The following is a 14,142-nucleotide window of genomic DNA, read 5'->3' on the forward strand; positions in this document are numbered from 1 at the left end:
CCTAACCCTAACCCTAACCCTAACCCTAACCCTAACCCTAACCCTAACCCTAACCCTAACCCTAACCCTAACCCTAACCCTAACCCTAACCCTAAACCCTAAGAGAAGAGCGTCTTGCACATTGACACAAGGCACTTGGCGCAAGCAGGCAGCAATGCACAAGCAAGGGCACAAGCCAGATGGCAGGCTCAAAGAGCATATTGACTGCATTATTTACAGGCTGCAAATGCCTTGACCCAATGCGCAAGCTGCATCACATTGCCATGCGCCTTGGGGTTTGGAATAGACAGTTCAATTTGGTTAAGGAGTTGAGTCAGAGTGGTGCACTGCACTTGGCTTGTGCCCTTTCTGCGTGGAGGTGGTGTACAGCTCACCAACCAGGTGCTGCACATTGTCTGGCCAAGCTGAACATTGTCTGTGCTGATTGCCATGCTGCAAACCCAAGGTCCAAGCAAGCCAGGCCTGCAGCCAGTGAAGAAGAGAATTGACACCATTGCTGCCTTCTGGATTGCTGAAAAGAAGGTGAAGGGGTCAGAGCTGCGCTGCAGCTGCTTCAGGGTCATGAATGTCTTGCACTGGACATAGGCAACAAAGGGCAACAACACATTGTTGAGGTTGAAGGCCATGACAAGCTAGGCAATGACGCGGCGCTGCTGCATGTAGAGACTGTCCTTGCAAGCCTTGTATATCATATGGCAGCTGCAGGCCTCCAGTCATGCCATTGAGGCAATGCGCTGGCATGATTGCCTCAAGCGGTATGCCATGTGTGCCAGAAGGCAAAGAACAGATTGTGCAAGGCACCTGGCTGCAACCCCAAGGCTGTGACCAACAACAGCATCTGCAGCACAGACAAGGCCAAGGCGCTTGAGGCAGCAAACAAGGCCAGCAACAAGAGCTGCCAGCATCCTGGCGGCTTCAAGAATGGCTGGGCGTATGTGTTGATTGAGTACTGTGCCTACCTAGCGGCTCCAACTTGCCCTTCTTGCGCCAGGTGGAGTGAGACCTTTGAGAGGCAATCACGTCTGCAGCCCTCTGCACTTCTAGCCAAGCCAGTTGCCACATGCACTGTGCTCTGCCCTAGAACCCTGCTCTACCAACCAGCAAGAGCTGTGCCCAGAGCAGTATTGCTGCTCAGCAGCTTCAACTCTTGCCATATAGACTGAAATGCCAGGCTACAAAAGCGCAGCCGATGCCCATGCAGCATGACGATGGCGCGCCAAGCGGACCCGTCTTCGTATCGCGCGAGCTGCGCCTCCTTCCGATCTGCATCCACCTGCGGCACCCTCTCGACCGGAGCTGGCCCTGCTCCTCGCCGCCGCACTTCGCGCTCTCCTTCTCACGCTCTCCTTCTCACACTCACCTGCACCGCTGCCCGTCACGCCGCCGCACACCGCCGCCGCGTCCTCGTCCCGCTCGTCCCTGCCGCGCACGCCGGCGACTGCCGCGCACCCCCTCGCCGCCGCCGTCATGGCGCCGCCCAGCTCGGGCGCCCAGCCATTCGACGTCGCCGCCGACGAGTATCAGTCGCCGTTCTCGCTGCCGCCGCGCCCCGCACGCGCACCGCCGCCACCGGCGTCGCCGTTCTTCGACGATGCCGAGCGCGCCGAGGCCGAGGCGTGGTCGCGCAGTGCCGAGGCCGTCGAGCTCGAGGAGGAGCGCGGCGCCGTGCTCATCGGCGCCGCAGGCACGCGCCGCCGCCGCGACAGCCAGGTGGGCAGCTACGAAAACGACAGCGGCCTGAGCTCGAGCATCTTCGACGGGCCCGAGGCCGGCGCGGTGCCGAGCAGTCTAAGCAGGTGAGCCGTGCCGCTGATCTCGCACGATCGCTACTGACACTGCCGCAGCATGCGCCACAACAATGTGCGCCCCGAGCTCGGCCGCCGCTCGTCGCAGCGCTCGCGGCGCCGCATCTCGCGCGAGTTCTCGGCCTCGCCGACGCGCTCGCGCCGCATCAGCACGTCGTCGGCGCGCAGCGACGAGGGGCTCGACGGCGAGATGGACGGCGTCGGCAGCCCAGACGACGGCACGGCCGTGAGTGTGCGCAGCGTGGCGCGCTCCGCGGCGTTTGGGCGCAAGCGGCGGGTCAGCGCCGTGCGCGCGCCCGAGGACGACGAGCGGCCGCGCGGCGTGCTCGGCAGCTTCATGGCGTCGCTGCGCGGAGGCGATGCAGCGCAGTCCGATGCCGGACGGCCGTCCTTTGGCCGGCGCCGCAGCTCGTCGAGCGCCGTCAGCCGCACGTCGCGCCGCTCGCAGGACTCGCGCGGCGACGGACGCGGCTGGAGCGACGAGGAGTTCGGCTCCGACGACGACGACGAGGACGACGACATGGACGCGGACAGCCTGCGCTCCAGCACCTCGGACGAGGACGGCGCAGACGAGCGCGGCGGCCTGCTGCCGTCGGCGTTTGGCATCGGCGGCACCGTCGACCCCGTCTTTGGCGATGCGCGCGTGAGCACCGAGCATGAGCCGCAGGACGAGCTCGACGAGGAGCTGGCCGGCGAGCGTCGCGAGGGCGGCGACTCCAGCGGCTTCGGCCGCGGCCGCTCCGAGCGCGGCATCTCCTTCCCGGCCGACGTCGAGGCAGCTGCGGGCGAGTCGGGCACCGCGGCGGCGCAGCAGGCCGCGGCGCGCAAGCTCGAGGAGCTGCAGTTCCTCGACAAGCAGTCCAAGTCGCGCCAGCAGGTGTACCTCGCCGAGGACGATGCGCTCGTGCGCTTCACGGGCTACCAGACGCGTCTCGGGCGGCAGGCTGCCTACACGCTCGTGTGCTTCCTCACGCTGGGCGTCGTGTACCTGCTGGGCCGCTGGCTGCCGCGCTGGCGCCTGCGCTGGGTGTGCGCGCTCGCCGACTTCGAGACGGCCGAGTTTGTCATCGTCGAGAACCAGTGGGGCGACATGGTCAAGGAGAAGCCCAAGACGGTGCCGTTTGCGCGCCCGCTGGCCACCGTCTTTCCGCTCTCCTCGCGCGACCCGCCGAGCACGCAGCAGGAGCACCAGAGCGCGCCGCCGGCGACGATGCCGCCCGGCCTGCGCACGTCGGCGAGCAAGCCGAGCAGCAAGGCGGCATCCGCACGCAGCAGCATGGTCAACGGCGTGCGCGGCGCAAACGGCGCGCTGCCCGACCCGCTGCCCATCCTCGCCGGCGTCGAGACGGAGCAGCTCATGGACCTCACCTACCTGGACTACCGCTACACGCGCTTCGCGCTGCACCCGCCGACCGGCCGCTGGCGCATGGTCAAGGACTGGCGCGACCCGACGTGGGTGTCGACGGCGCAGGCGGCCGCCGGCATCTCGTGGGACGCGGAGAAGGACCGCACGACGCTGTTCGGCAGCAACGTGATTGACATTGAGGGCAAGACGACGCCGCAGCTGCTGATCGACGAGGTGAGTGGCCCGCAGCCGACGCGCCCGCAACCCGGCTGACCCCTCGCAGGTCCTGCACCCCTTCTACATGTTCCAGATCGTCTCGATCATCCTCTGGTCCTTCGACGACTACTACTACTACGCCGCATGCATCGCGCTCATCTCGGCCGCAAGCATCATCACGACGCTGCTCGAGACGCGCCGCACGATCAAGCGCATGCGCGAGATGAGCCGCTTCACGTGCGCCGTGCGCGTGCTGCGCGAGGGCCAGTGGGCGGTGCGCGACAGCGCGGACCTCGTGCCGGGCGACGTGTACGACGTGGCCGAGAGCGGCCTGCTGCTCTTCCCTGCCGACAGCGTGCTGCTGAGCGGCGACGCCATCGTCAACGAGTCGATGCTGACCGGCGAGTCGGTGCCCGTGTCCAAGGTGCCGCTGACGGACGCGGCCATGGCCGGCCTGCACGCCGCGGGCGGCGAAGTGCCGCCGGACCTGGCGCGCCACTTTCTCTTCTCGGGCACGCGCATCATCCGCATCCGCGCCACGGGCGGCGAAAAGGACGGCGAGGCGGGCGCCAAGGCCATGGTCGTGCGCACCGGCTTCGACACAACCAAGGGCGCGCTGGTGCGCAGCATGCTCTTTCCGAAGCCGATGGGCTTCAAGTTCTACCGCGACTCGTTCCGCTTCATTGGCTTCCTCGCGGGCATCGCCGGCGTCGGCTTCCTGGCGAGCTCGGTCAACTTTGTCAAGCTGGGCATCGCGTGGCACACGATCGTGGTGCGCGCGCTCGACCTCATCACCGTCGTCGTGCCGCCGGCGCTGCCGGCGACGATGAGCATCGGCACGACGTTTGCGATTGCGCGCCTGTGCAAGGGCGGCATCTTCTGCATCTCGCCGAACCGCGTCAACATCGGCGGCAAGATCAACGTCGTGTGCTTCGACAAGACGGGCACGCTCACCGCCGACGGCCTCGACGTGCTCGGCACGCGCACCATCGACCTGCGCGCGCGCCGCTTCAGCGAGCTGCACGAGCAGGCCGACGAGATGCCCGTCAACCCCAACTCGCAGCGCGGCGACGCCGAGGCGCGCAAGCTGCCGCTGCTCTACGCGCTGGCGACGTGCCACAGCCTCAAGGTCGTCGACGGCGAGGTCATCGGCGACCCGCTCGACGTCAAGATGTTCGAGTTCACCGGCTGGACGCTCGACGAGGGCAAGGAGCAGGCCGCGCGCGCCACGACCAAGGTCGGCACGGCCAAGGACGGCAAGAGCCGCCTGACGGAGCGGGCGCCGGCGCTCGTGCAGACCGTCGTGCGCCCGCCGGGCGGCCAGCAGTTCGAGGTCGAGGACGCCGTGAAGCCGGGCAAGCATGCGCACTTCCTTGAGCGTGAGTTGTGCCCTCCCCGCATTGTCCGCATAGCTGACACTCCCGCAGTTGGCGTGCTCCGCACCTTCGACTTTGTCTCGCAGCTGCGCCGCATGAGTGTCATTGTCAAGCGCCTCAAGTCGCCGTCGATGGAGGTCTTCGTCAAGGGCGCGCCAGAGGTCATGCAGGACATCTGCGAGGCCGACTCGTTCCCGGCCGACTACGACGACCTGCTGGCGTACTACACCAAGCACGGCTACCGCGTCATCGCGTGCGCGGGCAAGACGATCAGCGACATGAGCTGGATCAAGGCGCAGCGCATGAAGCGCGAGCAGGCCGAGAGCGGGCTGCGCTTCCTCGGCCTCATCATCTTCGAGAACAAGATCAAGGAGGGCACGGCCCCCGCGATTGCGACGCTGACCAACGCCAACATCATCTGCAAGATGGCGACCGGCGACAACCCGCGCACCGCGATCAGCGTGGCGCGCGAGTGCGGCATGGTCGGCCAGTCGGCGCACGTGTTCCTGCCGTCGTTTGTCGAAGGTGCGCGACTCGCTACCGTCGCGCCGCTCCCGCACTGACACCCGCCCCACAGGTCACTCCAAGACTTCATCCGCCGTCATTGACTGGTCGAGCGTCGACGACGAGCGCATCAAGCTCGACCCGTACCGCCTCAAGGTGCGTGCACTCCCTCACGCCTCCTCTGCCGCTGCTCACCCTCCCACAGCCAATCTCCGACGACCCGCACGTGTTCGACGTCGACGAGCTGGACTTCCAGGACTACCAGCTCGCCGTCACCGGCGACATCTTCCGCTGGATGATCGACTACGCGCCCATCGAGACGCTGCGGCGCATGCTCATCAAGGGCACCATCTTTGCGCGCATGTCGCCCGACGAAAAGCACGAGCTCGTCGAGCGCCTGCAGGCACTCGGCTACACGGTGGGCATGTGCGGCGACGGCGCCAACGACTGCGGCGCGCTCAAGGCGGCCGACGTCGGCATCTCGCTGAGCGAGGCCGAGGCGTCCGTCGCCGCGCCCTTCACGTCGAGCTCGCCCGACATCAGCTGCGTAATTGAGGTCATCAAGGAGGGCCGGGCGGCCATCACGTGTAGCTTCGGCTGCTTCTCCTTCATGGCGCTGTACAGTCTCATCCAGTTCACGACGATCACGCTGCTGTACGGCTTTGCTTCGTCGCTCGGCGACTTCCAGTTCCTCTACATCGACCTCGGCCTCATCATCCCCCTCGCCGTCGCCATGGCGCGCGGCCTGCCGTACTCGACGATCCACACGAAGCGGCCCACGGCAAACCTGGTGTCGAAGAAGGTGCTCATCTCGATGCTCGGCCAGGTCTTCATCTGCGCGGCGACGCAGGTGCTCGTGTTCTTCTTCACGCGCGCTCAGCCGTGGTGAGTGGCGCTGATTCAGGCGCCGGAGCACGGCTGACAGCTCTCCCAGGTACCGGCCGCCAGTCGTCAACCCGGACGCGCTCGACGTCGTCAACCCGGAGAACTCGGCGCTCTTCCTCGTGTCGAGCTTCCAGTACATTATCGTCGCGGCGATCTTCTCCGTCGGCCCGCCGTACCGCCGGCCGATGTACACGAACCGTGAGTGCTCCGGCCGGCGCGCATCCGACACAGGCTGACCCCTTGCCAGCGATGCTCATGCTCGCGCTCACCGTGCTCTCGTCGTTCTCGCTGTACTTCCTCTTCGTGCCGTCGGGCTTCTGGTTCGAGCTGCTCGGCCTCGTCGAGTTCCCGCGCTCGTTCCACTGGGCGCTGCTGCTCATCGTCGTGTGCAACGCCGCGGCGTGCTTCGCCTTCGACTCGTTCGGCAAGGGCCCTCTCACGAACGCGATCAAGGCGCTGCAGCGCGCGTGGCGCCGGCGCGGCCGCGGCGAGCGTGTCAAGTCTGGCAAGGGTGAGTGCGCTGCTCCGGAGGCCTCTGGCGCCCGCTCACACGTACGTCTCAGCATACAAGGCGGTGCAGCAAGAGATGCAGCGGCCAGAGGAGGCCTAGTCGGATGGTGCTGGAATGAATGTATAGGACCCCTCGCTCTGCGCTGCCCGCCCAGTCCCTACGAAGGGCGTAGCATGAGATTCAGTTCGTTCTGCCGCCGCACTGCACCTCAGTGGGCGTGCGCAAAGTGCGGGTGGCCGTGCGGCTTGATCGTGTGGGCCAGGCGCTCGAGCTTCTCCGCCAGCTCCTGCGCGGCCTCGCTCGCGCCCTTGCCGCCGTCGAGCGTGAGGGCCTCGGTCAGCGCCGGGAAGGTCGTCGCGCCGTAGCCGAGCCAGCGTCCGGGCGCGACGCCGAGGTGGCGGTACCACGGGCGCAGCGGCAGGCCGTGCTTCGAGATGAAGCCGCGCTCAAACGCCTTGCTGGCCGCGTTGGCATCGCGAATGGCGAGCAGCAGGGCGCGCAGGCGCTCCGAGTCGTCGGGCTTGCCGTGCTTGTGCTTCTTGAGCGGCGCCTGCTGCGCCAGCAGCTCCGTGTAGCCCTTCTTGTGGCCAGAGAGCAGCGCCTTGACCTCTTTGACGAGGTGCGCCTTGCGCTTCTCCAGCTTGTCCGCGTTGCTGGACACGACAGGTCAGCGTACGCTCGCGAGCGCAGCACGACAAGCACTCACTGCTGCACCTTCTTGATGGCTCCGCCCAGCTTGTGCAGGTCCTTGCGCAAGCGTGCGTCTGCGACGTGCGGCAGCTTCGCCTCGTCGACGAGCTTGTCGACCTTGCCGAGGTACACCGACAGCTGCTTGGCGTAGGCGGCCGTGTCAATCGGCACCGTCAGGGCCGACGCCGTGCGCAGCGCCGTCAGGCCCAGCAGCTTGGACACGGCCAGATGGCGCTCGAACGTCGGGTCGCCGAACTGCTCCATCCACTCGAACGTGTCGTAGTTGGAGCTGCCAAGCACATGTCAGTAAGCACGCCGTCGCCAGTCGCTCGGCACACGCACTGGTAGTGGTACACGGGGTCCGTCTTCTTGCGGCCGTAGCCGACATTCGTCGAGGCAATGCCGAGGTGCTGCAGGAAGCCGGTAAAGTCCGAGCCGGAGCCCAGCGGGCCCGGGTACTCGAGCTTGATGTTGGCCGTGCCGTTGGTCTCGGGGTCGGCGATCTCGGCGGCGGCGTCGAGCATCAGACCCGCGAGCGAGGGCGAGGCCTGCGCGTCGATCTGCGAGCCGGCGACGGCCACGTCGATGTTGAGGTAGGCCACGGCGCGCTCGAGGAACTTCGGGTAGTCCTCGACGAACTCGGTGCTCGCGATGAGGCCGTACTCCTCGGCGTCCCACGAGGCGATGAGGATGGTGCGCAGCGGGCGCCAGCCAATCTTGGTGAGCGCCCCGAGCGCCTTGACCACCTCGCTCGTTGTCGCCGTGCCGCTCGAGGGGTCGGCGCCGCCGAACGTCCACGCGTCGCGATGGTTGCCAATGACGACCAGCTCGTCCTCGAGGAAGCCCGGGATGAGCGCGTACGCGTTCCAGATGTCGTGCGTCTCGGCAATGTCCGTCATCTGGTTGTCGAGCGCGGCAATGTGCTCGCTCGGGCCCGTCCAGTACTCGTCGACGCCCGGCACCTTGCCCTCCCAGTTCTCGCCGACGTCCTTGGCGCGCGTGCCGTGGCCCTGCAGCGCGACGAGCAGCGCCTTGGCGTCGGCGTAGGAGATCGGCAGCGACGGGATGGCGGGCAGCGAGTCGCAGTCCTCGGGCGCGGGGCGCGTGGCGTTGCGGTACGACGGGTAGCCGATGGTCGAGGCGTCGCCGGGCGCAATCGAGAGCGCCTGCACGGAGCCGCGCTGCACCGACGACGGGTTGCGCGCCGGGCCGTCGGGGTACGCGGCGTGGCCGTTGGCCTCGGTCATCTCGCCGTCCTCGGCCGGGTCGCTGTAGATGAGCGTGCCGACGGCGCCGGCGTCGGCCGAGGCGCGCACCTTGAGGCCGCGGAACGGGCCGCCGTAGCGGCACAGCGTCACGGCGCCCTTGACCTCGACGCCGAGCGCGGCGAGGCGCTCAAAGTCCTTCTTGCTGCACAGCGCCGCGTACACGACGGGGCCGCTGGCCGAGCCGCTCTTGGAGTAGCCGTGGAACACGGGCATGCCCTCGGCGGCGCCCGGCAGCACGTCCTCCTTGAGCGCGGCCGTCCAGTAGGGGCTGGCGGCGCCCGGCTCGCTGAGGCTCAGCGAGGCCGAGACGGGGTAGTTGAGCCACGACGAGTACGTGTCGGTCCACACGCGCGGCTCGCCGAGCGGGTGCGGCTTCGGGACAGCGCCGGTGCGAGCGTGCGGCGAGGCGGTAAAGTTGCGCGCCGAGGCGGTCATGTAGTGGATGGCCTCGGGCGTCTGCAGAGCCGAGTCAGCGTGGCACCGGTGCCGCACAGCGGGCTCCACTCACGCCCGCGTCAAAGAGCAGCTCCTCCCGCTTGTCGGGCGCCGGCAGGTCGGCGTCGAGCGCCGTGCCCCACTCCATCATGAGTGCCAGCGCCGACTCGCGGTCCGCCGCGGTGCCGGCAACGTGCGTGCGGCTGGTGTAGCGGCGCAGCGCCTCGCGCACTGCCGCGCGTGTCAGCGGTGTACATGCATGTGTGCGCACGACTCACCGCCATCGGCAGACGGCTGCGCGAGGAAGAGGGCCTCGATGAAGCGCTGCACGGCGTCCGGGTCGGCGCCCGTGGCAGCGACGGCCTGCGACATGTCGCCGGTGAGGGCGGCGTGGCCGGCCAGCGCACCAGCATAGCCCTCTGCCGCAGCAACATCGAGCGGGCGGTGCAAGTGCGGACGGCGGCCGCCGCAGCCGGCGCCCCGCAGGCTGCCGGGGCGCAGCTCGGCGGGCAGCGCGGGCAGCGCCGGGCGCAGCCAGACGAAGCACAGCGCCACGGTGCCGAGCAGCGCCAGGAGGCGCATGCGCTGCGCACGCACCGCGGGGCGCGCGGCGGCGTCGAAGAAGTCGGCGTGCAGCACACGCGGCTCCTCGTCGTTGTCCGCGTGCTTGGCGGCGTGCTTCTCGAGGTCGGCCATGGTGCTTGCGCTTGCGGTGTGGTGGTGAGAGGCCGGCGAGTGTGACCCTGCTGGCCGATGCGTCTGGGGCACGGCGGCGGCGCGCTGGCCGCCGCGGCCGTACGCCCGATGCACGCTGACGCCGCCGGCGATTGCGCCGCGTGGGGAGGAGACGCGAGAGAGCTTCGCACGCCATCAGCGCAGCCGCGCTGCAGCTTGGCGGCCATCGCAGCACCGGCGGCCAGCATTCGGCACCCAGCTTGGTCGAGACACAGCAGTGAGAAGCGTGTGTGCTCAGGCTCAGCGATGCAGACCAAATGTGAGAGTCCAGCTCGCCGAGCTCTCCACGTCTCGCGGCTTTCTCAGCATGACGCGCAGCGGGCGGACCTCGGACGCCGGCAGCGTGCAGCCGCGCTGACAGCACGCTGGCACAGGCACGCCCGCAGCAGCCGGCTGCGCTGGGCCGGGGAAGTCGTCACGGGTCCGCCGCCCTGGCAAGATCCGCTGCTTCGCGCGGCGGTCGCACGCATGCGCCGGATGCTGCGTTCCAGGCGCCGCAGAGCATTCGAGAAGCAGCCGCAGTACGGCCGTACACAGGCAGACGCAGACGGCATGCGGCGCCGGTCGCAGCAGCGAAGGAGGATCTGAGAGCGAGGCGAGGCGGTGATGAGGGCGAGCGTGTCATCGCGGCGCGTGGCGCGTGCGCAGTTTGGCGCGCGCTGTGATCGGCTATCAGGGCGCCACGCGCGCCGTCGCTCCGCCCTCCACCACCACACCCCACCATGGCCACCCTCGACACACCCACGCCCAAGCGCAGCGTCTCCTTCGGGCCCAACTCCGGGCCCGCGCCGCCGTCGTTCGCCAGCGGCAGCGGCACCGCGCCCGCCACGCCCGCCGGCGCCGGCGCCTCGGCGTCGTCGTCGGCCGCCGCGTCGCCCGGCGCCGCGCTCAAGCCTGCGCTCAAGGCCACGGCGCACCTGCCGCTGCCGCCGGCGGCGCAGTACGCGCACGCCGACCCGCTGCTGCGCCGCCTGCGCCTCGTCGACGCCGCCGGCGCGCCCGTCGACCTGCGCGCCCACTTCCGCGACGCCAAGGTCGTCGCCTTCTACTTCAGCAGCCAGTGGGCCGGGCAGCCGCTGCGCGAGTACACGCAGGTGCGTGCGGCGCAAAGGCGCCAAGGGGACGGGAGCTGCTCCGTGTCGGGCCGCCGTGGCGCCGAACCAGAGGCTCGGGTGGGGCCAATGTCTGGCGCGCACAGCCGAAGGCGGCGAGGGCACTCTTAGCTGGCAGAGGAGCGTCCGTCTCTGCGCACATTCCTGGTAGATGCGACGATGGCGCCTCCTTGCGCGCACAGCTGGCAGCCAAGGAGAGACGCAGCGATGGCGCCGTCGCGCTTCAGGCTCGAGGCCCAGTCGCATGCGCGAGCATCGCCTTGAGGCACAGCGCTGGCAGAGACGGCTGTGGCGTGCTGCGGCCCATGCACGGGCTGCTCTGCGGCAGCTGCTGCAGTTCGGAAGACAGCCGCGGCGCTCTGCGTTCATCTTCAGACACGTGCGGCGTGCTGATGCCGCCCCGCAGACGATCACCGAGTTCTGCCGCGCGCATCCGCACGAGTTCAAGGTCGTGTACGTCTCCGTCGACGTCGACGAGCGGTGGTATAAGGCCGGCGTGCAGGGCAAGGTGAGCGCGGCGAGCCGCAGGACGTCCGAGCGCTATTGACGCATGCGTGTGTGTAGCCGTGGGTGTCGATGGCCTGGAACGACGGCTCCTCGCTGCCAGGACAGGAGCGCGACGACGGGCGCAGCGGCACCGGCGTGAGCTCCGCCGATGACGACGCGCCGCCGGCGCTGTACAACAATGAAGACTTCCTGCTCGCCGGCGAGGCCGACATCGACGAGTTCCTCTCGCGCTCCGACACGACGGGCACGGCGTATCTGCGGCCCTTCAGCCGCGTGCACCTCGCCAGCAAGCTCAACATTCTTGCTGCACCCACGCTCGCTGTCTACTACCCAAAGGAGAGTCGCTTCCTCGACTGGAACGTGCGCATCGCGCGCTTGAAAGACGGCGAGCGCGAAGAGACATGGCGGCGGTGGAGCAACGGAGAAGGCGCAGGCTCATTTGGCGTGCGAGGTGAGCGGCGGCGCACGGCGTGCGCGGGCAGCAGCCTGACCGCAGCGCTTGCACGCAGATTTCTTCAAGCAGGCACCGGGCACGACTGCGCTCCTGGTCATCGCCATGCTCATGTGGGCGGCGGTGCTGTTTGGCGGCGACGACTACAACGTGCGTGCCTCCGCATCTCACACCTATGCTCTGCTCACGCGTCGCTCCAGTTTGTCAAATTCGCAATCGAGCAGGCGCAGCCGCTGCTCGGCTGGAAGGGCGATCCGGCTGCTGTGCCGCACGCCGAGCTATAATGTGCCATGTCTCCGTCCTGTCTCGTCTGCGTCGCACCGGGGCTATCGCACTGTGCCTCTGTGCAGCTCGCTCATCCGCGGCTGCCACTCCCGGTCATCGCCGCTTCTGCCCCATACCCAGCCTTCCCTCCCGCGCATGGCTCGTGCACCTTGACATACAGCAGTGCGCGCAGCCGCAATGCACACCTCGTCACGCAAGCAGAATAAGCGTGCTGAGTCATTGCAGAGGCAGGGGTAGTTTGGCAGGTCGAGGAGGCGGCACGGAGGCAGTCGGTATCGCAGCGGACGCCAGGGCTGGGCGGCGTCAGGCCCGTGCACGCGGGTGCTGGGCGCGCTCAGGGAATCGGGATCGGCTCGCCGGCCTCGTCCCGCACAACGACGACCTGTTAGGACGCGTGAGTCGCTAGTCCGTCGGCTGCCGCGGCTCGTCACGCTCACCTCAACGTCGGCGCGCTCGCCGTTGTCCATGAAGGTCACGCTCGTCATGTCGATCGGGTCTGCGCGGCGTGTCAGCAGGTGCACAGTCGCGCGCTGCCCTTCCGGCGCAGCAGCTGCCACATTCTTGCACTCACCCGTGCGCACGCCGCGCTTCTCCATGAAGCTCCGCCCAAGGATGACGGGGAAGTACGAGTCCTCGGCGAGCATCACCGTGCACGGCACGGCCTTGCTGCCGACCTGCACGGGCCACTTGCCGAGGTTGGTGATGCCGTTGAAGCCGTACGTGCCGGGCGTCGTGTCCTTGGGGATGAAGCCGTGGTTGAGGGCGAAGCTGCGCGACACGTACACGTGGCGGTAGCCGCTCTTGAGCATCATGGGCACGTCCTGCACGGGCCCGAGGCTGCCCTTGAGCAGGCGCACGCCGAGCGTGCTGTGGAACTCCTGGAACGCCAGCTTGTGCGACGGCGTCGTGCTCGGCGCAATCGAGGGTGCGGCACCCGTGCGGCCCGTCTTGCCGCTGCGCACGCTCATCGCGTCCATGCCGGGCGTCGTGGCGGGGAAGTCGGGCACGACGGGCTTGCTGTAGCCCGGCTGCGGCGCCGGCTCACGCGCCGGCGGGTAGAGGAGCGAGTCGCGGCCGCCGCCGGAGACGCCGCCGGCCTCGGCAAACTCGTCGGCGCTGGTGACGTGGTTGGGCGTGACGCGGTGGATGCTGACGGCGCTGTCCTTGCCGCTGCGGCCGGGCGTGCGCGCAACGAGCGTCGAGTCGTTGACGACGGGCACGTTGGCCGTGTTGGCGGCCGAGTGCGCCGAGCGCGCGTCGTCGTCGTCGTGCGCGTCGCTGCCGCGCGCGGGGATCTCGGGCGACTCGAGGTAGACTGTGCGGCAGTGTGAGCCACAGTGCGTCATATTTTCATCGCCGCATGCACTCACGGTCAGCCTCCTTCTCGTTGGCGATGCGCTCGACAAAGATGTCGTAGTCATCCTCTGCAGGCGCGGTGTGAGCACAAAGACTGGCGAGCATGACTGTAGCGGCAGGACACATCGGCGGTGTGCGCCTAGCTGCAGCACGACGACGCTGTCGCCGCGCCTCGCCCTTGGCAGCACAGGCGCTGCCTCTGCGCCCACTCTCCGCCTGGCCGTCGCTGTACTGCAGCGCATCGGCCGCCGCACTTGACTCTCCACCCGAGCTACCTGCGCCAGGCCTGCCAGACCTGCCCCTCCTCGTCATGCCACGCCGCCACGCACCGTCCTCGAGGGCGAAGCGCTCGCCGGCCCACGCGTACTTGACGACGAGCGGGATGCCGTCCTTGAGCTCGAGGCGCACCTTTGCGGCGGCGCGCTCGCGCAGCTGCGGCAGCGTCTGGCCCTGCTTGAGGCGCAGCGAGAAGCTGGGCAGTGCGCCGGCGTGCACGTTGAGGATGGGCATGGTGCAGTGCGTGTATGCGGGTGGTGGGTGGTGGAGGTGAGGAGCGAAGCGGCGTGCGCGCTGCCGCGGCGCTTGCTGCCGCTGCTGGTGCTTCCGCTCATCTCGCCGCGGCTCGCCGCTGCCGATCATCCGACGCTGTCACCGCCACAAG

The 14,142-nt window shown here is 68.3% G+C and overlaps 4 protein-coding genes across 4 annotated transcripts; 2 read left to right on the forward strand and 2 right to left on the reverse strand.

Annotated features, from left to right (window-relative positions):
* Positions 1–1,467: 1,467 nt before the first annotated feature.
* On the forward strand, positions 1,468–6,135 carry FA09DRAFT_299665 (hypothetical protein; the record flags this gene model as incomplete). The annotated part of the gene is made up of 6 exons (XM_025740299.1): positions 1,468–1,796; positions 1,845–3,384; positions 3,434–4,745; positions 4,794–5,267; positions 5,320–5,402; positions 5,452–6,135. 6 exons carry the CDS (start codon positions 1,468–1,470, stop codon positions 6,133–6,135), a joined length of 4,422 nt encoding a protein of 1,473 aa, XP_025596820.1.
* Positions 6,136–6,850: 715 nt separating this feature from the next.
* Positions 6,851–9,407, reverse strand: FA09DRAFT_299634 (Zn-dependent exopeptidase; the record flags this gene model as incomplete). Its single annotated transcript, XM_025740296.1, has 5 exons — positions 6,851–7,295; positions 7,349–7,621; positions 7,675–8,972; positions 9,082–9,266; positions 9,314–9,407. 5 exons carry the CDS (start codon positions 9,405–9,407, stop codon positions 6,851–6,853), a joined length of 2,295 nt encoding a protein of 764 aa, XP_025596821.1.
* Positions 9,408–10,447: 1,040 nt separating this feature from the next.
* FA09DRAFT_343799 (hypothetical protein) lies at positions 10,448–12,155 on the forward strand. Its single transcript, XM_025744617.1, has 5 exons — positions 10,448–10,864; positions 11,289–11,390; positions 11,447–11,840; positions 11,899–11,990; positions 12,041–12,155. The coding sequence occupies exons 1-5, from the start codon at positions 10,493–10,495 to the stop codon at positions 12,122–12,124; spliced, it is 1,044 nt and encodes a 347-aa protein (XP_025596822.1). The 5' UTR covers positions 10,448–10,492; the 3' UTR covers positions 12,125–12,155.
* A 304-nt stretch (positions 12,156–12,459) lies between these two features.
* FA09DRAFT_339923 (hypothetical protein) lies at positions 12,460–13,991 on the reverse strand (the record flags this gene model as incomplete). Its single annotated transcript, XM_025744265.1, has 5 exons — positions 12,460–12,507; positions 12,563–12,621; positions 12,697–13,440; positions 13,496–13,549; positions 13,811–13,991. 5 exons carry the CDS (start codon positions 13,989–13,991, stop codon positions 12,460–12,462), a joined length of 1,086 nt encoding a protein of 361 aa, XP_025596823.1.
* Positions 13,992–14,142: the final 151 nt, after the last annotated feature.

Source organism: Tilletiopsis washingtonensis, assembly GCF_003144115.1.
Source record: "Tilletiopsis washingtonensis strain MCA 4186 unplaced genomic scaffold FA09scaffold_16, whole genome shotgun sequence".
In the NCBI taxonomy this organism is placed as follows: domain Eukaryota; kingdom Fungi; phylum Basidiomycota; class Exobasidiomycetes; order Entylomatales; genus Tilletiopsis; species Tilletiopsis washingtonensis.